The following is a 24,458-nucleotide window of genomic DNA, read 5'->3' as shown; positions in this document are numbered from 1 at the left end:
TGGACATTCTGAATTCTCCCTCTGTGTACTCATAGAATTTACAGTGCAGAAGAAGGCCATTCGGCCCATCGAGTTTGCCCCGGCCCTTGGAAAGAGCACCCCACTCAAGCACACACCTCCTCCACCCCATCCCCTTAACCCGGTAACCCCAATTAATCTTTTTGTACACTAAGGGCAATTTAGCATAGCCAATGCACCTAACCCGCACATCTAGTCGCCACATTCCGGCACCTGTTTGGGGATTCCCATACTGGCCTCCCAGAATAGGTGCCGGAATGCGGCGACTAGAGGCTTTTCACAGTAACTTCATTAAAGCCTACTTGTGACAATAAACAATTATTATTATCATCTTTGGACTGTGGGAGGAAACCGGAGCACCTGGAGGAAACCCACGCACACACGGGGAGAACGTATAGACTCCACACAGACAGTGACCCAAGCCGGGAATCGAACCTGGCACCCTGGAGATGTGAAGCAACTGTGCTAACCACTATGCTACAGCGCCACTCGAACAGGCGCCACAACGTGGTGACTATGGGCTTTTCACAGTAACTTAATTGCAGTGTTAATGTCAGCCTACTTGTGGCAATAAAGATTATTATTATAAACTATAATAATAATAAAGATTATTAGTATATCTTGAGTCTGAGATTATATAGGCATTGATGTCAAACATAATAATTGTCCTGCTGTGTGTCTTACTTTGTTTCCTTCTTGATGTGTGGGTATTAGACTGGCTTCACCCTTGGCATTGTAACTCACGAATCATTTATAAACAAACACAATTTGACCGAATGCTATGTTATTAGCTTCATTCGTTGCTTCTTTCAATATTCCACTCACTGTTCGAACTCGCTGCAATGCCCGGCTGATTGACTGCAGTTTAAGACCAATAGGAAGAGAGGGGGCGGATCTGGAGGATCGAACGGGAGGGGCTAATGCTCCGAGCAAGCGATGTGAATAAAGGCGGGGAGGGGAGGAGTGGAGCATGCGCATTGTGAGTAATGGCGGACGAAAGCAACTGATCTGATGTCCAATCCTTAAGTGGGTGGAATGACGGTACGGAAGGGGCGAATGATCGGCAGGGAGGCTTTCTAAACATATTGTGTAAAATCCAATTTTCGAAAAACAATTTTCCGGTCTCCCGTTTACACTTGGCGGGGCCACAGTTTTTTTTCTGCAGTCACAGACCAGATTTCACAGCCGCCATGATTGTGCAGCAGGGCGGATGCCTGGTGGACATCTTTGTGCGGGGCGATATACAGTGACGCGCAGCGTCCATGTTGGTTGGGGGCAATCTGTTCAATGTTTTAGAAATTAGAACGAAAGAGATCGATCAATCCATCCTGTCTGCTTCAGAAATTAAAACATTTTATTTCGAGTACCGATTTTTTCCAATTATGGGGCAATTTAAAGTGGCCAAATCACTTAGCCTGCACGACTTTGGGGTGCGGGGGTGAAACCCATGCAAACACACGGACAGTGACCCAGAGCTGGGACAGAACCTGGGACCTCGGCAGCGTGAGTCAGCCGTGCTAACCACTGTGCTGCCCTTGTCTGCTCCAGGAATAAGGAGGAAAAATAAACTAGTAACTCATTTTGGTCCCATTTCCAGCACCTGGTCAGGTTACAGCACTTCAGATGCAAACGTTTGGACCTGCACACCAAGGTTTCTCACTTCCAGAGTTTGTGGCACAGGCAAATGAAAGAACGGTCACAAATGGTGGAGCGACTAAATCAGGAATGTTCAAGAGGCCGGAATTAGATGAGGGTAGAAATATTGATGGGTGTGCAGCTGGAGGAGGTGACAGAGCTATGGATGTTCACAACCATGGAGAAAATAAAGGATGAGAATTGTAAAATATTGGTGCTTCAGAACCAGGAGTCTTTGCAGGTCAGTGAGCACAGGGGTGATGGGGGAACAAGAATTGTTGCGAGTAATCATAAGATGCATGGAAGTTTCAGAAACATGAGGGAAGACAGGGACATGTCAAGCAATGTGGGCAGCACGGTAGCATAGTGGTTAGCACAGTTGCTTCACAGCTCCAGGGTCCCAGGTTCGATTCTCGGCTTGGGTCACTGTGTGGAGTCTGTGCGCTCTCCCCGTGTCTGCGTGTGTTTTCTTCAGGTGCTCCGGTTTCCTCTCTCAGTCCAAAGGTGTGCAGGTCAGGTGGATCAGGAAGGGAAAGATCATTTACACAGTCAAAATAGGTAAGAAGGTCTGAACACTGCCTCTTTTGCACTCTTACAGCAAAAGACAGACAGAGAAAATAAAGATTTACAGTACAGAGATCACAGAGAATAATTGTTTCACATAGGCTCCAGAGTCCAGAATCAAAATGTCTCTTCAGAGATAATAAGGTGTGAAACTCTATTTTTACTCCCAGAGAGTTCCTTTTGTTGAGGTCACAAGCAGAAATAGATTGGGCCATTTTAAATGGCAAAACAAGCTCTTTGTCCAGTTTCTAACATTTTACAAATTAATAAAAGTAATTTAACAATAAAAATATGAACATTTTACAAATATCCATGAGGATATCATACTTACAAACATACATAGAAAACAGAATCAGAAGGAGGCCATTTGGCCCTTCTAGCCTGCTTCGCCATTCATTACGATAATTATGGCATGACAGCACAGTGGTTAACACTGCTGCTTCACAGAGCCAGGGACCTGGGTTCAATTCCCGGCTTGGGTCACTGTCTGTGCGGAGTCTGCACGTTTTTCCCGTGTTTGCGTGGGTTTCCTCCGGATGCTCCGGTTTCAACCCACAAGTCCCGAAAGATGCTGTTAGGTGCCATGGTGTGGCGATGAGGGGATTTTCACAGTAACTTCATTGCTGTGTTAATGCAAGCCTACTTGTGACACTAGTAAAGATAATCATTATTATTAATCAAGAACTCCTTCCTGAAATTACATAACGTTTTGGCCTCTACTTTTTAATGGCAGTGAATTCCAGATTCACCACCCTCTGGGTGAAAGAATTTCTCTTCACCACCGTCATAACACCCTTATACTCAACCTATGAACCCGAGTTCTGGACCCCCCCCACCACCAGGAAGATTTTTTAAAAATCTATTCTGTCTAATCCTGTTACAATTGTGTACGTTCTGTGAGATCCCCCTCACTCTTCTAAACTGCAATTAAGATAATCCTCACCAATGTAGTCTCTCTTCATTTGACAGTCCCGTCATCCGATGAATCAGTCCATAAACCTTCGCTGCACTCCCTGCATAGCAAGAACATCCTTCCTCAGATAAGGACACCAAAACTGCACAAAATACTCCAGGTGTAGCATCCAGATTCCACATTGTCTCTGCTAATATTTTTCCTTGATATTGTATCAAAACCTTCTTTAATCAACAATCAAACTCCACCACCACTTTCTGTCTGTCCTTCCTAAAAACTGAATAATAATAACCTTTATTAGTGTCACAAGTAGGCTTACATTAACACTGAAATGAAGTTACTGTGAAAATCCCCTAGTCCCCACACTACACTGCCTGTTCGGGTACACCGAGGGAGAATTAAGAATGTCTAATTCACCTAACAAGTACGTCTTTCGAGACTAGTGGGAGGAAACCGGAGCACCCGGAGGAAACGCACGCAGACACGGGGAGAATGTGCAGACTGCTCACAGACAGTGACCCGAGCTGAGAATCGAACCCGGGTCCCTGATGCTGTGAAGCAACAGTGCTAACTACAGTGCTACCGTGGCGCCCATAATGTTTTGCCCTCAATATTTACTTCCCGTCCTTGTTCACTTTCCAGCCATGTCTCTGTAATCTGAACTACATTATACCCCTTTGTGCAACAAATTATTTTTATTTTGAATGCTCCAAGCATTCAGGTACACAACCTTAAGGCTAGTCCTTTCGACATTCCTTGTCCCATCCCTACTATTTTTCAGTGTCATTATCTGATGTAGGCCCTTGATTTCTCTGCCTATTGCTTTTCTTATTCTCTGCTGTTTTTTTGTATTGTCTTGATTCGCCCCTGCTCTGAATCCTGCTTAGGCCATATTAGCTTAAACCCTCCACAACCGCTCTCGCAAGATCCACAACCCCTCTCGTAAGAACCTCCCCCAAAGGACACCAGTCCCGTTCCTGCCCAGGTGCAACCCGTTCAGTTTGTACAAGTCGCAGCTCCTCCAGAAACAGTCCCAGTGCCCCAGAAATCTGAAACCCTTCCCTTCACACAATCCCTTCAGCCACGTCTTCATCAGATATATCCTGCTATTTCTACTCTGACTAACATGTGGCACTGGTAGTAATCCTGTGATCACTACCTTTGAGGTTCGACTTCTCAACATTCTTCCTGACTCCCTGTATTCTACTTTTAGGACCTCAACTCTTTCATTGCCTACGTTGTTTGTACCAATGTGTATCACGACCACTGGCAGAAATGCCTATCTATTCCCTTACAATTGAATCCCCTATAACTATTGCATTCCCACACTTTTCACTCCTCCCCTCTGCAGCAGAACCAGCCGTGGTGCAACAAATTTGGCTGTTACTGCTTTCCACTGAGAGGTCATACCTCTCAATAGTATCAAAAGCGGTACATCAAGAAGTATTTCTAAAAAATATAAAGTATAAGGTCTCAGGCCCCTCACGGATTGAATCCCACTGTTGGGAGTGGAACATATGTGTGCTTGGTAGGTCATCTTGGGGTAACACCCAGGGTAATGTTCTGGGGCCCCCAATTCAAATCACGGCAGATGGTGGAACTTGAATTTAATAAAAGTTTGAAATTGAAAGTCTGATGTTGAGCAAGGAACAATTATTAATTATCATTGTTCATTATCTGGTTCACGAATGGTGTTCAGGGAAAAAAAATGACGTCCTCACCTTGTCTGGCCTACATGAGAATCCAGATCCACAATAATCTGGTTGACTTTTAAATCCATGGAGTTCCTACAGTGCAGAAGGAGACCATTTGGCCCATCGAGTCTGTACCAACTCTCTGAAAGAACACCCTACCTAGACGCACTCCCCATCCTATCACTGTAACCCAACGCATTGATCATAGCCCATCGACCGAACTTGCATAACTTTTTACTTTGGGAGCAAATCGGAGCACTGGAAGGAAACTCACGCAGACACGGGGAGCACATGGAAAATCCACATAGACAGTCAGCCAAGGCCAGAATTGAACCTTGGAAACGACAACGGCAAACTCAGACCTGTCAACTCTGCAAAGCTAAATTTAAAAATAAATATTTCACCATTGTTGTAAACAGTGGTTCAGTCTCCAGACATAGAACATAGAACATAGAACGATACAGCGCAGTACAGGCCCTTCGGCCCTCGATGTTGCACCGACATGGAAAACATCTAAAGGCCATCTAACCTACACTATGCCCTTATCATCCATATGCTTATCCAATAAATTTTTAAATGCCCTCAATGTTGGCATGTTCACTACTGTTGCAGGTAGGGCATTCCACGGCCTCACCACTCTTTGCGTAAAAAACCCACCTCTGACCTCTGTCCTATATCTATTACCCCTCAATTTAAGGCTATGTCCCCTCGTGCTAGCCACCTCCATCCGCGGGAGAAGGCTCTCGCTGTCCACCCTATCTAACCCTCTGATCATTTTGTATGCCTCTATTAAGTCACCTCTTAACCTTCTTCTCTCTAACGAAAACAACCTCAAGTCCATCAGCCTTTCCTCATAAGATTTTCCCTCCATACCAGGCAACATCCTGGTAAATCTCCTCTGCACCCGTTCCAAAGCTTCCACGTCCTTCCTATAATGAGGCGACCAGAACTGTACGCAATACTCCAAATGCGGCCGTACTAGAGTTTTGTACAACTGCAACATGACCTCATGGCTCCGGAACTCAATCCCTCTACCAATAAAGGCCAACACACCATAGGCCTTCTTCACAACCCTATCAACCTGGGTGGCAACTTTCAGGGATCTATGTACATGGACACCGAGATCCCTCTGCTCATCCACACTACCAAGAATTTTACCATTAGCCAAATATTCCGCATTTCTGTTATTCTTTCCAAAGTGAATCACCTCACACTTCTCCACATTAAACTCCATTTGCCACCTCTCAGCCCAGCTCTGCAGCTTATCTATGTCCCTCTGTAACCTGCAACATCCTTCCGCACTGTCTACAACTCCACCGACTTTAGTGTCGTCTGCAAATTTACTCACCCATCCTTCTGCGCCCTCCTCTAGGTCATTTATAAAAATGACAAACAGCAACGGCCCCAGAACAGATCCTTGTGGTACGCCACTCGTAACTGAACTCCATTCTGAACATTTCCCATCAACTACCACTCTCTGTCTTCTTTCAACTAGCCAATTTCTGATCCACATCTCTAAATCACCCTCAATCCCCAGCCTCCGTATTTTCTGCAATAGACGACCGTGGGGAACCTTATCAAACGCTTTACTGAAATCCATATACACCACATCAACTGCTCTACCCTCGTCTACCTGTTCAGTCACCTTCTCAAAGAACTCGATAAGGTTTGTGAGGCATGACCTACCCTTCACAAAACCATGCTGACTGTCCCTAATCATATTATTCCTATCTAGATGATTATAAATCGTATCTTTTATAATCCTCTCCAAGACTTTACCCACCACAGACGTTAGGCTCACCGGCCTATAGTTACCGGGGTTATCTCTACTCCCCTTCTTGAACAAAGGGACCACATTTGCTATCCTCCAGTCCTCTGGCACTATTCCTGTAGCCAATGATGACCTAAAAATCAAAGCCAAAGGCTCAGCAATCTCTTCCCTGGCTTCCCAGAGAATCCTAGGATAAATCCCATCCGGCCCCGGGGACTTATCTATTTTCACCTTGTCCAGAATTGCCAACACTTCTTCCCTACGCACCTCAATGCCATCTATTCTAATAGCCTGGGTCTCAGCATTCTCCTCCACAATATTATCTTTTTCTTGAGTGAATACTGACGAAAAGTATTCATTTAGTATCTCGCTTATCTCCTCAGCCTCCACACACAACTTCCCACCACTGTCCTTGACTGGCCCTACTCTTACCCTAGTCATTCTTTTATTCCTGACATACCTATAGAAAGCTTTTGGGTTTTCCTTGATCCTACCTGCCAAAGACTTCTCATGTCCCCTCCTTGCTCGTCTCAGCTCTCTCTTTAGATCCTTCCTCGCTTCCTTGTAAATATCAAGCGCCCCAACTGAAACTTCACGCCTCATCTTCACATAGGCCTCCTTCTTCCTCTTAACAAGAGATTCCACTTCTTTGGTAAACCACGGTTCCCTCGCTCGACCCCTTCCTCCCTGCCTGACTGGTACGTACTTATCAAGAACATGCAATAGCTGTTCCTTGAACAAGCTCCACATATCCAGTGTGCCCAACCCTTGCAGCCTACTTCTCCAACCAACACATCCTAAGTCATGTCTAATGGCATCATAATTGCCCTTCCCCCAGCTATAACTCTTGCCCTGCGGGGTATACTTATCCCTTTCCATCACTAACGTAAAGGTCACCGAATTGTGGTCACTGTTTCCAAAGTGCTCACCTACCTCCAGATCTAACACCTGGCCTGGTTCATTACCCAAAACCAAATCCAATGTGGCCTCGCCTCTTGTTGGCCTGTCAACATATTGTGTCAGGAAACCCTCCTGCACACATTGTACAAAGAATGACCCATCTAATGTACTCGAACTATATCTTTTCCAGTCAATATTTGGAAAGTTAAAGTCTCCCATAACAACTACCCTGTTACTTTCGCTCTTTTCCAGAATCATCTTCGCTATCCTTTCCTCTACATCCCTAGAACTATTAGGTGGCCTATAGAAAACTCCCAACAGGGTGACCTCTCCTTTCCTGTTTCTAACCTCAGCCCATACTACCTCAGAAGAAGAGTCCCCATCTAGCATCCTTTCCGCCACCGTAATACTGTCCTTGACTAGCAGCGCCACACCTCCCCCTCTTTTGCCCCCTTCTCTGAGCTTACTAAAACACCTAAACCCCGGAACCTGCAACAACCATTCCTGTCCCTGCTCTATCCATGTCTCTGAAATGGCCACAACATCGAAGTCCCAGGTACCAACCCATGCTGCCAGTTCCCCTACCTTATTTCGTATACTCCTGGCATTGAAGTAGACACACTTCAAACCACCTTCCTGAACACTGGCACCCTCCTGCGAAGTCAAATCTGTGCTCCTGACCTCTATACTCTCAATCTCCCGTACCCTAAAACTACAATCCAGGTTCCCATGCCCCTGCTGAATTAGTTTAAACCCCCCCAAAGAGCACTAACAAATCTGCCCCCCAGGATATTGGTGCCCCTCAGGTTCAGATGTAGACCATCCTGTCTATAGAGGTCCCACCTTCCCCAGAAAGAGCCCCAGTTATCCAGAAATCTGAATCCCTCCCGCCTGCACCATCCCTGTAGCCACGTGTTTAATTGCTCTCTCTCCCTATTCCTCATCTCACTATCACGTGGCACGGGCAACAACCCAGAGATAACAACTCTGTTTGTTCTCGCTCTGAGCTTCCATCCTAGCTCCCTAAAGGCCTGCCTGACATCCTTGTCCCCTTTCCTACCTATGTCGTTAGTGCCAATGTGGACTACGACTTGGGGCTGCTCCCCCTCCCCCTTAAGGACCCGGAAACCACGATCCGAGACATCACGTACCCTTGCACCTGGGAGGCAACATACCAAACGTGAGTCTCTCTCGCTCCCACAAAATCTCCTATCTGTGCCCCTGACTATTGAGTCCCCAATTACTAATGTTCTACTCCTTTCCCCCCTTCCCTTCTGAGCAACAGGGACAGACTCCGTGCCAGAGGCCCGTACCCCATGGCTTACCCCTGGTAAGTCGTCCCCCCCACAAGTATCCAAAACGGTATACTTGTTACTCAGGGGAACGACCGCAGACATTTCCAAGAAGAGTGATGGTGTCAGTGCGCATAGGGCGGTGTTTGAAGTGGGGACTGAAGACATTGGCTTCAGTCTTCCCAATATTTAAATTGAGGAAATTTCAGTTATCCAGGACTGGAGACCAGTCCAGTCATAGTAGTCTGTGACATGTGGGTGCTGGTGTTCACATGCACAGGTAAACCTGGTCTTTTTAAATAGTGGAGCTTGAGAGTTTGGGAGATTCTTACAGATATATAGAATTACTCTCTGCCTCTTCCCCGCCCACCTCCCCCTCCTCCCATCTTGTGTGGACCCAGACTGGGTGGCTGATTCTCTTCCCTGAAGGACATCAGTGATCCAGTTGGCTTTTCATAACAATGCAGCAGCTTTCATGGCCACATTTCCTACTGCTGGCCCCACAAATTACCAGATTCATTCAGCACAATTCCACAAGGGTTCTCTCTCACTTCCTTTTTTCTGTTTTAAATCAATTTCACAGGGGAATAGAAGGGGACAAGTTGCAGTGGGGAAACTGAAACCAAACATCACATCAGGATCTGACAGAGTCGCCCAATTTATCCGAACCTGGATATCATCGGACTTTGAACATGCAAGAAAAAAGCACCGTTCCCTTTGGGGAGATAGTGTAGAGATGTTCTCTATGTGGACAACGATTCAGCTGATTATTTGATCTATCAGACCATAAACACAGAAACGGGAAAAAATTGTTAAAATGTGAGGATTTTGAAAGGATTCAATTAGGAAATTCATCGATGGCGTAACATTGGAAATAGACCATTCACCTGTTGAGAGGGAGGGAAGGAATTTACTATGACATCCCACCCACTGTCACAACAGCAAGTTCATACTGATGAGAGACCTTTTCAATGCCCAGAGTGCTCAAAGTGCTTTAAAATGTATGGGAACCTGATTTCACATCAACAAGTTCACACTGATGAGAGACCTTTTAAATGCTCAGACTGCAGGAAATGCTTTAAAAGCTCCTGGTCACTGATGTCCCATCAACGGGTTCACACCGATGAGAGACCTTTTAAATGCCCAAACTGTACTAAGTGGTTTAAAAGTTCCAGGAACCTGATGTCCCATCAACGGGTCCACACTGATGAGAGACCTTTTAAGTGCCCAGACTGTGTGAAGTGCTATAAATGTTCTGGAGATCTGATGTCGCATCAACGGGTTCACACTGATGAGAGACCTTTTAAGTGCCCAGACTGTGGGAAGTGCTTTAAAAGTTCCGGGAATCTGATAGCCCATCAGCAAGTTCACACTGATAGACGTTTGATCTCCCATAAACGAGTTCACACAGATGAGAGAACTTATAAATGCTCAGACTGTGAGAAGTGCTTTAAACTTTCCTCACAACTGTTGTCCCACAATCGAGTTCACACTCATGAGAGACCTTTTAAATGCTCAGACTGTGGGAAGTGCTTCAAACGTTCCTCAGAACTGATGTTCCATCAACGAGTTCACACTGATGAGAGACCTTTTAAATGTCCAGACTGTGAGAAGTGCTTTAACAGTTCCTGGAAACTGAAGTCCCATCAACGGGTTCATACTGATGAGAGACCTTTTAAATGCCAAGACTGTGGGAAGTGCTATAAAAGTTCCAGGAGCCTGATGTCCCATCAACAAACACGTACTAATGAGAGACCTTTTAAGTGCCCAGCCTGTGGGAAGTGCTATAAAAGTTCCGGGGAACTGATGTCCCATCAACGTGTTCACACTGATGAGAGACCTTTTAAGTGCCCAGATTGCGGGAAATGCTATAAAAGTTCCGGAAATCTGGTATCCCATCAACGAATTCACACTGATGAGAGACCTTTTAAATGCCCGGACTGTGCAAAAAGCTTTAGATATTCCGGGAACATGATCTCCCATCAACGAGTTCACACTGACGAGAGACTTTTTAAATGCTCAAACTGCAGGAAATCCTTCAAACGCTCCTCGGAACTGATGTCCCATCAACGAGTTCACACTGAGGAGAGACCTTTGAAATGACCAGACTGTTGGAAGTGCTGAAATATTCCTCGGAACCGATGTCCCATCAACGTGTTCTCACTGATGAGACACCATTCAGGTGCTTTCACTGTGGGATTGGGTTCAGCTAGTCATCTCAACGCACTGAACAACCATAACCTGACACTGGGGGGGAAGACTGTTCACCTGCTCCCTGTGTGGGAAGGGGTTTACTCAGTTATCCCACCTGCTGAGACAGCAGCGAGTTCACAAGTAACTGCAGTAATTGGATATTTTAATAAACTCCAGCAGTTCCAGATTTTAATATTATTTTGTAAAAATCAAATAAGTCAGCTTGGTTTTAATGTTTGAATGATCCCATCTTTATGTGGGAGGCTGGGAATAGTCCAGCTTCAAGGGAACTAAAGAATAGACCATGAAACATAGGAGCAGAAGTCGGCCATTATAACAATGATTTCATTTTGACATCCACTGGTCGGGAAAGGCGCTGTATACGTTAAAATCTGAATTTCTTGAATTATGTTAAATCCCAGTCCTCTGGTTACTGATCCTTGTCAGTGGAAACAGTTTCTCCCTATCTGCTCTATCAAAGCGCCCATCCCCATAGCCTCCAACCCATTATGTTGAACAGTTCCAAGAAATCCCTATTTACCTTTGTTCCAAAGATAACAATCCATGTTTATATAATCTCCACAAAACTGAATTACCTCATCCGTAGACACAGTGCAAGGTGGAGGATTGACAGGAGATTTAGGAAAATATTGCCAATTCGCAGGTGGCGGGGGGGGGAGAAATAGAGACGTCTCTTATGACACAAAGTTGGGTGGGATTGTAGAGTCCAGATGACAGCATACAATTACAAAGGCATATTGATAGACTAGATGAAAGGGCAAAACTGTGACAGATGTATTTAATGTAAGCAAGTGTGAGATTATCTATTTTGGATCAAAAAAGGATAAGTCAGGGTACCTTCTAGATGTTATGAAGCTAAATTCAGTAGCTGTCCAAAGAGACCTGGGTGTTCAGGTGCATAGATCTTTCAAATGTCATGAACAAGTGCAGAAAGTAATAAAGAAGGTAAGTGGAATGCTGCCCTTTATATCTAGAGGACTGGAGTATAAGGGCAGCGCGGTAGCATAGTGGTTAGCACAGTTGATTCACAGCTCAAGGGTCCTAGGTTCGATTCCCGGCTTGGGTCACTGTCTGTGCGGAGTCTGCACGTTCTCCCCGTGTTTGCGTAGGTTTCCTCCGGGTGGTCCAGTTTCCTCCTGCAGTCCAAAGATGTGAAGGTTAGGTGGATTTGCAATGCTAAATTGCCTCGAGTGTCCAAAAAAGGTTAGGTGGGGTTACGGGGATAGGATGGAGGTCTGGGCTTAGGTAAAGTGCTCTTTCCAAAGGCGGGTGCAGACTCGAAGGGCCAAATGGCCTCCTTCTGCACTGTAAATTCTATGATTCTATGATGCAGATGTTATGCTGCAGCTTTACAAAATCATGGTTGGGCCCCACATGGAGTACTGTCAGCAGATATAGGCACCACAACTAAGGAAGGATAATCTGGCCTTGGAGGAAGTTCAACGTAAATTAACAAGAATGATCCCTAGACATCAGGGTTAAGTTATGAGGAGAGATTATTCAAATTATGCCTCTTTTCTTTATAATTTTGAAGGCTAACGGGTGATCTAATCAAAGATGTAAGATTTTAACAGGAATAGACAGGGTAATAAAGATGAACTATTTCCACTGGTTGACAATTTCAGAACTAGGGGGCATAGTCTAAGAATTATTGCAGTAGAGATATTAGGAAGCACTTCTACACTTAAAGAGTGGTAGAGATTTAGAATGGTTTTCCACAAATGGCAATTGATGCCAGATCAGTTGTTAATTTTAAATCTGAGATAGATATATTTTTGTGCAGCAAAGGTGTTCAAGTATACGGGCCAAAGGAAGGTACATGGATTTAGGCCACAGATCAGCCATGATCTCATTGAACGTCAGAAAAGGCTCCAGGAACTGAATGGCCTACTTCTGTTCCTATGAACTGAACCAGAAAATGCAGTCTCCAGCTTTGTGATTCTTTAGAAACTTTAAGGAGAACCGGAATCTGAGGAGAATAAATAGTGAACTGTCCGATTCAGGCACCTTTCACTTCTTTAAGATGCTGGAACATTGACTCTGATGTTATCGGTGAAATTAGCTGATCTGAGTCATTGAAAGGATTCTCGTTACTGAACATCAGGCATTCAAACTAATATCATCTTCGGGACAATCAGAATACTTGGTAACAGACAAGACACCGAAAGGCTTGGAGGAAGAAGTCACCAGTTGTAAGAGAGCTGGTTCCTGCTGACATGGACATGTTTGCAATGTGTGGAATCAGACTGCTCCCATGTATCCACAATGAATGTCCTGCCCTTTATTTTGGAAGATTAAAACTGATGGAAAACAATTGTCATTCTAGTGGTAGCAATCTGAAGCTTCAACTCGCTGATACCCTGGTTAAGGATAGCTCATGTGTCATTTCTGTCTCGGTCTCTGTGGCGTAACTGGTCAGCGCATTTGGCTGTTAACCCAGAGGATGCTGGTTCGAGACCATCCAGGGACGGAGCCTTAACTATTTTTTCCCCCTTAAGCATTCATTGTCTCACAGTTTTGGGCAGTCATTTAATTGCAAAGAAAATCTCCAAAACGTTCTGATCCACTGTTACCCAGCAGTTTGCCGCACGGGTAACCGCTTTTTCTAAAATTAATTGCAAAAAGTATAAAGAAAGAATAAAACCTATCATATATCTACACCTAACTAGTTAGACACTTCAGCAGCCTCGGTGTACCCGAACAGACGCCAGAGTGTGGAGACTAGGGGATTTTCACAGTAACTTCATTGCAGTGTTAATGTAAGCCTACTTGTGACACTGATCAGGATTATTATCAGCCGTATCTGGATCAATTGTAGTTAAAAGATCAATAACGAGGGGGCGTAATTTTCAGGTGAAGAGTGTGGGGAAACATTGTTTCCCCCAGAGAGTCGTGGGAGTCTGGAATGCACTGCCGGGAAGAGTATGAGAAGTGGGAAACCCCACAACCATTGAAAAGTATGTGGGTGACAGCATTTGAACTGTCATAACATTCAAGGCTCTGGGCCAAGAGCTGAAAAGTAAGATTAGTGTAGATTTAGTGTTGTTTTGTCAGTACACGCTCGATGCGCCGAAGGGTTTATTCTGTACTGTATGACCCTAAAGATAACCCCTCAATGATTCTCTCTTTCCCAGCTCCACAGTGAGTGAGACACGGACAAGCAGCAGGATTTTCCCCTGCACTCTCCAATCACGCACTGCCGGCAGAGAGCGGGACTGCAGCTTCAGTAAGCGGGTTACTGTCCACCCCTGGGACACAAGATACTCCAACCCACGCCAAACCTCCCAGTACACCGAGCACAGGGTCAGGAACATGCAGGTAGATTATATCCCGCTCACTAAACCTCCAAGTAGCATTTACACAATTGATGAGTGAATCAGAAATAAAAATCTTAGCAACTTTCCAAATCGTTTCACTGTAAAATGCCTTCATTTGATTGAAAAGCTGACTGTTGTGAATCTGAAAATTAGCACCAAGGGACTCTGAGTGACTTGTTTCCCATTGTTTGACAGTTGGGTTTTTAATTCAATTTGTGTTGGATTTTGAAGCGAATCGGATTTCAAAATGAGGACACAAAACTGGGAAATATTAAATCCAGGAACAAATCCTGAGGGAAATGGATCACAGTGTTGGAAGGAGATGCAGCTGTGAATAATGGTATTGGTATCAAGAGTGGAAAGCATTGGCGGGTTGGCCTTCTGGTTGTCAATTCCCTTCCCTGCCATTGCATTCAGTCTCTCTGTATCATAGGAGATGTGGATTCATTTTTCCTACATGCCCGTGTTAGGAGAAAGGGAATAATCAGTGCATTCGTCTGAGAACACGAACGAACAGACTCAAAAACAGCTTCTTCCCCACTGTCACCAGACTCCTAAATTACCCTCTTATGGACTGACCTCATTAACACTACACCCATGTCTGCTTCATCCGATGCCAATGCTTATGTAGTACATTGTATATATTGTGTTGCCCTATTATGTATTCTCATGTATTTTCTTGAATTCTGTTCAATTCCCTTTTCTTCCCATGTACTGAATGATCTGTTGAGCTGCTTGCAGAAAAATACTTTTCACTGTACCTCGGTACACGTGACAATAAACAAATCCAATCCAATCCAATCCAATCCAATCCACAGCAACAGTGGTGGAAAAATAGCCAAAGAGACTTGTACAGAATTGTAAAAAGTATGGTCATGATTTCGGTTTGGATCAAGTTTTCCAGAAATAGAATTGCTATGTAGAGAACTCGCAGACATCCTGGTATAGGATATCTTGTAAATTTCTGCAGTATCAGGCTCTGTGGTGCAATTGGTCACCATGTCCGACTGTTAACTGAAAGGTTGGTGATTCGAGACCATCCAGGGATGGAGGCTTCACTGTTTTCTACCTATCAGCATTCATTGAACCATAGAAACCCTAGTGCAGAAGGAGGCTATTTGGCCCATAGATTCTGCACCGACCCCCTGTCATGGCACCCTCCCTCAGCCTACTCCTCCATCCTATCTCCATAACGCCACCTAACCTACACATCCCTGGATACTATGTGGCAAATTTAGCACAGCCAATCCACCAAACATGCACGTCTTTGGATTGTGAGGAAACCGAAACACACGCAGACACAGAGAGAAAGTGCAAACTCCACACAGACTGTCACCCAAGGTCGGAACTGAACCAGGGTCTCTGGCGCTCTGAGGCAGCAGTGCTTGTGAATAATCCGGACCCAAGCTCTGATCCGAGTGGCACAACATTGCTTACTATCTGCCTTTCTGAAAATATGTCTGTTGAGTCCTTGTCTCTGCTTCACGTTTGCTAACCAATCCTCAATCCACCCTAATGTACTACCCCCAATCTCACATGCTTTAATATTGCAAGCTCATCTCTGGCTCACCTGATGAAGGAGCTGTGCTCTGAAAGCTCGTGATTCCAAATAAACCTGTTGGACTTTAACCTGCTGTAATCCTCCTTACTGATCTCTGATGTCAGATTTATTCTTTTTCAGTGCCATTCATCGATACAATATAATATTTTAACTATTTTCCTTCCAGACAGAGTATCATATAATCAAAGTTAAAATGATTTATTGAACATATAGTTGGGTTATAGTTCCAAGGTTGCAAACCATTTTTGTGTAACTAGAAAGATGCTGACATGTAACTGTGCATCTGGACAGTTAATGCCAACTGTTATCACAGCGCAACTTGATTTTCCCAGTCCAAGACAAGGGGAAAATATCCGTGTGGGATGTAGATGCACACGTTTCAGTTTGGGATGGGGAAACTCACCATTGTGTGGGATGCAGAAACGCTCTGCAGTCTGGAATGGAGAAACTCTATTCAGTTTGGAATGGGGAAACTTGCTATTCAATGTGGGATGGAGAAACTTGCTATTCAGTATGGAATGCAGAACCTCGCTATTCAAGGAGAAACTCGCTATTCAGTGTGGGATAGAGAAATTCACTATTCTCCCATCAGACCTGATACCTAAAGTAATACTAATTGATTAATCTATTTATTTATGTTCACAACATGAGGAATATTTGAACTATTTAAACTAACCAATTCAAATTGTGGCAGCATAACTTCCATTATCGGGGGAAATCCCTGGGCTGCCGATACTGAGTGAGAAACAACTGCACATTTACCTCAGAAACCACGGAGAAACCGCCAGCAGCCTCGGGCCTCCGGAGGAACACTTTGCGCAGCCTCCAGTAGGACACTGCGCACAGTTCTGTTGTCTCACAGAAACAGCATAGTAGTTAGCACTGCTGCTACACAGTTCCTGGCACCCGGGTTGAATTCCGGCCTGGGTTACTGTCTGTGTGGAGCTTGCACTTTCTCCCCGTGTCTGCGTGAGTTTTCCCCAGGTGCTCCAGTTTCCTCCCACCATCCAAAGATGTGCAGGTTAGGTGGATTGGCCATGCTAAATTGCCCCTTTGTGTCCAAAAAGTTCGGTAGGGTTACGGGGATAGGGTAGAGGCGTTAGCTTAAGTATGGTGCTATTTCCAAGGGCTGGTGCAAACTCGATGTACCGCATAGTCGCTTTTTTCCCTGTAGGGATTCTGCCATTTCGAGTTGTTATTGGGTCCTTGGGCAACAATAAAAATAACTTTCAAGTATTACCGGCTTTACTATTATCCGGTGTTACCAACATTACTTTTTCAATGAATATTCATTATAAACATTGTACATGTAATAAAAAGTATATTTAAAATACGCTCTTAAACTTAACTTGTGAAACCTTAACTGTTGGCTGATCTTGGGTTACAATTCCAGTTTCCCGCCCACTCCTCTTCATTCCCAGACAGACCAGAAACCTATCTATCCCAGCTTGAAATGTGTCCAATGCAGGAACATCCACAATCCTCTGGTTTAGAGAATTCCAAAAATTCACAACCCTTTGAAGTAATTTCTCCACATTGCAGTCACAAATGATCAGCCCCTTATTCTCAAACTCTGCCTCCGTGTTAGATTTCCCGAACGGTGGAAACAATTTCTCAGCTTTCACTCTATCTAACCCATTCAGAATTGTGTAGGTTCATTGAAATTGCCTCAATTGGGAATTTCAGCCCAATTTACTCAGCCCTGTAACATAGGAAAACCCCGTAATTCCAGGAAAAAATCTAGTGAACCTTTGCTGTACCACCTTCAATGCAAGTATATTTGGCTGGAGTCTTCGATTCTGAGGCTATGTCCTCATGCTGGCATGGGAACGGTGACATTTGACGACCGAACATTCGGCGCAAAACGACCACCGATCATCCGTTTGGCTCGGGGCTAGCAGCCGAGCACCGTAGAGCACCCGGCTCTAGCTGCCGAAACAGGCCAGAGAATTGCCGGGTCCCTGGTCGTGCCTATGCACGGCGGCGGCCGACAGCGGCCGCGCCTTGCAACATGGCGTCGGCCATGCGCAGACCTGGCTTGCAGAATAGCGCCCCCCTTTGTCTGGCTCGTGAGCCCCGGACCACCCTCCAACAGTGCCTCCAGCCACTGACAAGAACCCCTGCCCACGGTTCAGCCCGCCCCCAACTGTGGCGGCGCTGGACTGTGTCCACAGCTGCCACGCTGAGTTCCCAACGGATGATAGCACATGTGACTGACGCCATCGCGAACTCGGCCGGCCGGGGTGGAGCTACAGAGGGTGAGCCTCAGGCAACGTCCTGAGGGCGTCGATATGATGGCTTTGGAGGGGGTGGAGCATCCGGAAAGCGGTGCCGCCCCCAATTTTGTCAGAAACAGGTATTCTCCGGCCGACCGCCGAATGTGGTTTCGGTGTCGGCAACCGGGGAATCCCGCCCATTCTCTCTTCAATGTGGAGACCAAAATTGCACACAATATTCCAGATGCGGTCTCATCAGAACACTGAAAAACTGTTGCAAGACTTTAAAGATGACAAAGCTTAACAACGTACACAATACTGCTCTGTACACATTCCTGTTTTCAGTATCTGGGGGAATCAGGAAGAGGAGATCCTGGTATCTCTTTAGCCCGCCATCTGTAAACTCAAAGATGGGACAAATGAATGAATACCATCCCATTCTTGGGTCAGGTAAATAGTCTCTTCCTGGTGTGAACTGTTTGATGTGTCTTCAAGTTGGACGAATTAATTAATCCATTCCCACTCTGGGAGCAGGTGAACATTCTCTCCTCAGTGTGATTGTGCTGATGTGCAATGAGTTGAAATGACTACTGATCCCAGTCCCCCAGTTAGAGAACCTGAACAGCCTTTCCTCAGCGTTAACACATTGATGGGACATTCCTGGAACTTTGGCCCCACTTCCTGCAGGCCGGGCATTTGAAAAGTCTGTGTGAACCCATTGGTATCTCCGTAGGTTGATGAATCAGTGAATCCCTTCCCACACTCGGAGAAAGTGAACGGTTCTCACCAGTGTGAGTGCATCAATGCTGAGTGAGGTCAGATGACCACCTGATCTCAGTCCCACACAGAGTAGGTAGAACGGTCTCTCCCCAGTGTGAGTGCGTCAATGTTTAGCAAGGACAGATCGGCACCTGATCCCAGTCCCACTGTAAGAGCATCTGAACACTTTCTTGTCTGTGTGAACAAGTTGATGGAACATCAGGCTCTCTGAACTTAAAAGTACTTTCTGCAGACTGGACATTGAAAAGGCCTCACCTTAGTATGTCCATGACATCGAGGCAGCATTTGACCGAATATAGCATCAAGGATCCCTAGAAAAACGAGATTCAATGGGAATCAGCAGGGAAACTCTCAGCTAGTTGGAGCCATACTTGGTACAGAGTAAGGTAGTAGTGTTGGTTGGAGCCCAATCATCTCAGCGCCAGGGCATCACTGCAAGAGTTCCTCACAGAGTGTCCTAGGCCCAACCTTCTCCATCTACAGCTGCTTCATCAATGGATCAGAAATGGTAATGACTGCACAATTTTCAGCACCATTCCCAACTCCTCCGATAATGAAGCAGTCCATGTGCAGCAAGACCTGGACAATATCCAGGCTTGGGCTGACAAGCGGCAAGTTAGATTCGCACCACACAAGTGCCAGGCAATGCCCATCTCCTCCAAGAGAGAATCTAATCATCACCCCATGACATTCAATGGCATTACCATCGTTGGATCCCCCAAAATCAACATCCTGGGGTTTACCATTGAACAGAACCTGAACTGGACTAGCCATATTAATACTGTGGCTACCAGAGTAGGTCAAAGGCTATGAATCCTATGGCGAGTAACTCGCCTCCTGACCCCAAAGCCTGTCGATCATTTGAAAGGCACAAGTCAGGAGTGGAATGGAATACTCGCCACTGGACTGGATGAGTGCAGCTCCAACACTCAAGAAGCTTGACACCATGCAGGAAAAAGCAGCCTACTTGATTGCTACACCTTCCACTAAAATACAATTCCTCCACCACTGACGAACAGTGGCAACCATGTGGACCATCTATAAAATGCACTGCAAGAACTTGCCAAGATTCCTTACGCAGCACCTTCCAAACCCTCTGCAGTCCCGGAGATGTAGATACATCTACAGTACTGTTACGGAGGAACTTTCAGAATTTTGACCCAGCGACAGTGAAGGAACGGTAATGTATTTCCAAGTAATTGTGGTGAGTGATTTGGAAGGGAACCTCCAGCTAGTGGGGTTTCCAGGTATCAACTGCTCTTGTTCTTCGAGATGGTAGTGCTCCTGGATTTACAAGGTGCTGCATAAGGAGCCTTGCCGAGTTCCTGCAGTGCATCTTGTAGACGATACAAAGTTGTGTGGGAGGGCAAGCAATGAGGAAGATGCATCAGCAGGATTTGGACAGGCTCAGTGAGTAGGCATATCCATGGCAGATGCAGTAAATGTGGATAATGTGAGGTTATCGCTTTGGTAGCAGAAATAGGAAGATTAATATCTGAATGGGTATAAATTGGGAGATGTGGATACTCAGCAAGATCTTGGTGTCCTTGTGCATCAGTCACTGTCAGGTAGTGCGCAGGTACAGCAGGCAGTAAAGCAGGCAAAGGTATGTTGGCCTTCATAGCAAGAGGATTAGAGTATTGGAATAGGGAGGTTTTACTGCAAATATGTCGGCATTGGTGAGGCCATACCTGGGGTATTGTGTACAGTTTTGGTGTCGTTACGTCAGGAAATATGTTCTTGATATGGAGGAAGTTCAGCGAAGGTTTACCAGGCTGGTTCCTGGGATGGCGGGGCTATCATATGAGGATAGACCAAGTCGGTTAGGATTATATTCATTGGAGTTTGGAAGAGTGGGTGGGGATCTCATAGAAACATATAAAATTTTAACAGGATTGGACAGGGTAGATTCAGAAAGAATATTCTCGATGGTGGGGGAATCCAGAACTACGAATCGTTAGTTTGCGGATAAGGGGTAAACCTTTTCGGACTGAGGTGAGGAGAAATCTCTTCACCCACAGTGTGATGAATCTGTTGAATTCACTACCACAGAAAGAAGATGAGGCCAAAATGTGTAATTTCAAGAAGTTAGATATAGCTCTTGGGGCTAAAGGATGGGTCAGGGTACAGAACTTGATGATCACCCATTATCATAATAAATGGCGGGGCAGACTCGAAGGGCCGAATGGCCTCCTACTGCTTCTATTTTCTACGTATGTTTCTATGTATACGGTTTCTCCCCAATGAACAGTGCTTTTTTCTTCCATGTTCCAAATCCAATGATGTTCAGGCTCTGATAATTCGAACATAAATCATCAGTTTGGATCTCATTCATGGTTCGAGTTCCTCGACTGCAAATCCTCCACTTCTAATACCCTGTGAAATTGATCTGAAGCAGAAAAATAAAGTGAGAGAACCCAAAAAAAACACGAAGGCAGCTTGTGAAATTGAGTTGAATGAATCTGGTAATTTGTGGGGACGGTCCCAGGAATAAGTGACCGTGAAAGCTGCTGGACCATTGTAAAAATACAACTGGTTCATTAGTTTCCTCCAGGGAAGGAAAACTGCCACCTGGTCTGGGCCTACAAGACTCTAGCCTCTGAGGGAGGAGAGAGAGAGAAAAAAAAAAGGACAGAGGTTGGGGGAATACACAGAAATGGACTTCATTAAGCTGCAACTAAACCAGAATGTAGACTGAATCTCCCCAACTCAACAATTAGAAGAGCAGCTGGTGCAGGGAAAATCCATCATCTGCAAGACACACCAGTGAGTTCACATTGGAGAGCAGCCATTCACCCGCTCCATGTGTGAGAAGGGAATTAATTTATCATCCAACTGCTGAGAAACCGGCGAGTTCACAAGTGACCACAGGGGTTAGATTCTGCTGTTAATGACATCCAGGACTGGATGTGATTAACACACCATGTTCATTCAGGCAGTTGAGGTTTATTTATGGTGATGTTAAAAATTCCTGTAACTGAGATAGAATGTAATATTCTGACAATCAGTTTACGTTACTTTGCAAGCTTTATTCTTCAAATAAACTATCATTTAAAAAAAATTTAGAGTACCCAATTTATGTTTTCCAAGTAAGGGGCAATTTAGCGTGCCTATCTACCCTGCACATCTTTGGGTTGTGGGAGCGAAACCCATGCAAACATGGGGAGAATGTGCAAATTCCACACGGACAGTGACCCAGAGCCGGAATCGAACCTGGGACCTCGGCGCCGTGAGGCAGCAGTGTTAGCCACTGTACCACCTTGCTGCCCTATAAACTATCTGTATTCAGGCTGTTCTCAAGGTTTTGAAAGCTGAAAGCAAACAGTGATTTACTTGTAATCTTTGGAATTTAGTTCCTGTATTCACTGATCACGCTGTGGTCTGTTCTACACTGGGAAGACCAAACACAGATTAGGTGATCAATTTGTGCAACGACCTCCGTTCAATCTGTCAGATTGACCCGGAACATCCAGTCACTTTTCATTTTAATTCTCCGCATCACTCTCTGAAGGACTTCTCTGTCCTTGGCGTCCTGCTGTTACAAAGAAGCTCGCGGAACAGTAGCTCTGTTCAGCACTTCACAACCTTCCGAAAATGAAAAAAAATGAAAATCGCTTATTGTCACGAGTAGGCTTCAATGAAGTTACTGTGAAAAGCCCCTAGTCGCCACATTCCGGCGCCTGTCCGGGGAGGCTGGTACGGGAATCGAACAGTGCTGCTGGCCTGCTTGGTCTGCTTGAAAAGCCAGCGATTTAGCCCAGTGAGCTAAACCAGCCCCTTCTGCACTCAGCAGTTTCTGCACCAGCAGAGAGTTGTCAGGATCTGGAACATTCTACCTGAAAAGGTGCTGGAATCTGGAATTTTAAAAAGGAGTTAACGGGCATTTGTGAATGAGGAATTTACAGGGTTACAAACAGCAAGAGCATGATCGCTTTTTCAAAGAGATAGCACCAGTACAAAATGTGAAAGGCCTCCTTCTGTGCTGTAAGTTTTTATGATTCTAGGAGTTGGTCATTTCGGCCCTCGAGCCTATCCCACCATGCAATCAGATGCTGGCTGATCAGTGACACTTTGTCTCGTGTCTCTTCATTAATACCTTGGGTTAACAAAGATCTATCAATGTCAGTTTTACATGGAACATTGATCAAACATGAACTGCCAATTCAGGAAGAGAATTCCGAACTTCCACCAACTTTCCCTGGAGAAGATTTTCCCAATTTCACTCCTGAAAGGTCTGGCTCTAATGTTCAGATAGCATTCTTTAATCCTAGATACCTCAAGCAATATAAATAGTTCCCCTCTATCTATCATAACATTTCCAATTAATATCATTGAAACTGTGATAAAATTCTCCTTGAACTTATACATTTCAGGGATCACAACCTTCACAGTGAGATGATGAATTCTGTCAGGAGTAGGAAGAGGCAACAGATTCTTAAAGGCCCAGTCTGAAAGAAGTGCACAGGGACTGGAGGACCTGGAGCTTGGTGTTTATGAATCAAGGTGGCAGGACATACTGAGAGACAGCCAGCAGAATACTACGCTTTAATAGATGCGAGGGTCCTGAATAATCACAACCAAACAGCATTGTGGGAGCACCTTCACTACAGTGACTGCAGCATTCTGGAAGAAGGCCCATCAACACCTGATCAACACACAACAGGGACTGACAATATCTACTGCTTTTGTTAGTGACACCCAAATCCCAAAAATAAAGTTACATAGAAAATAGCAGGCAGAGGCCATTCTGCCCTTCAAGCCCACTCCGCCATTCACAATGATCCTAGCTGATCATCCAACACAATAGCTTCATTCAGCCTTCCCCTCATATCCTTTGATCCCCTTCGCCCAAGTGCTATATCTAACTGCGTTCTGTGATAGCGAATTCCAAAGGCCAACCGCACAGAGTAAAGAAATTTCTCCCCCTCTCAGTCCTAAATGGTCTACCCCGTCTCCTCAGATTGTGACCCTTGGTTCTGGACACCCCACCATCGGGAACATGCTTCTTGAATCTACCCTGTTCAGTCCTATTAAAATTTTACAAGTTTCCATGAGATCGACCATATTCTACCACGCGGAGCATTTTGGGAGGATCGCCCACCATTATTATAGCACAATGAACCTTGCGAATCCAGAGTAAGGCTGAGACTAACAACCAACCTACATTCAGAGTCACCAGAATCTACAGCCTAGAACTGCGAGTTGGAGAAGCAGGAAGAATGAGAAGAAACAATATAATCTAACACTTACGGCAACCTCCAATCCACCTCCATTCCCGGGATAGTGAGACAGAGTCGAGAAACACCCACCAACACTTCCTCTTGAGGGGCATTTTGGAAGGAGAGGTCCTCGTATTAGGATAAGACTAACAAATTTAAAACAGAGTTGAGGACAAACTACTTCTATCAAAGGGTTGTGAATCTGTGGAATTTCTTAGCCCAGAGGGCAGTGAAAGCTGGGACATGAGTACATTTAAAGAGGAGTTGGACAGATTTTTCATTGGTAAGGTGTTGAAGATCATGGAGAATGGGCAATACGATGGGGTTAAGGCCAGGATGAGATCAGCCGTGACTGAATGGCGAT

At 45.2% G+C, this 24,458-nt stretch overlaps 1 protein-coding gene across 3 annotated transcripts in view; it reads left to right on the top strand.

Moving 5' to 3' along the window:
* The first annotated feature begins 954 nt into the window (after nucleotides 1-954).
* LOC119951692 (zinc finger protein 418-like) overlaps nucleotides 955-24,458 on the top strand; it is a 71,408-nt gene continuing 47,904 nt past the window's right edge. The window contains exons 1-2 of one of the 3 annotated variants that reach the window (XM_038774933.1): nucleotides 955-1,894; nucleotides 14,136-14,319. In XM_038774933.1, coding sequence (XP_038630861.1) covers nucleotides 1,848-1,894; nucleotides 14,136-14,319 — 231 coding nt within the window. In that variant the 5' untranslated portion in view covers nucleotides 955-1,847. Of the gene's footprint in view, nucleotides 1,895-9,370; nucleotides 12,054-14,135; nucleotides 14,320-24,458 lie in introns of those variants that run through there. The other 2 variants (XM_038774932.1, XM_038774930.1) reach the window with 2 other exon arrangements.

This window comes from Scyliorhinus canicula, chromosome 17, assembly GCF_902713615.1.
Source record: "Scyliorhinus canicula chromosome 17, sScyCan1.1, whole genome shotgun sequence".
NCBI lineage: Eukaryota > Metazoa > Chordata > Chondrichthyes > Carcharhiniformes > Scyliorhinidae > Scyliorhinus > Scyliorhinus canicula.
The sequence above is the reverse complement of the archived record's forward strand: the minus strand, read 5'-3'. Positions and strand labels throughout refer to the sequence as shown.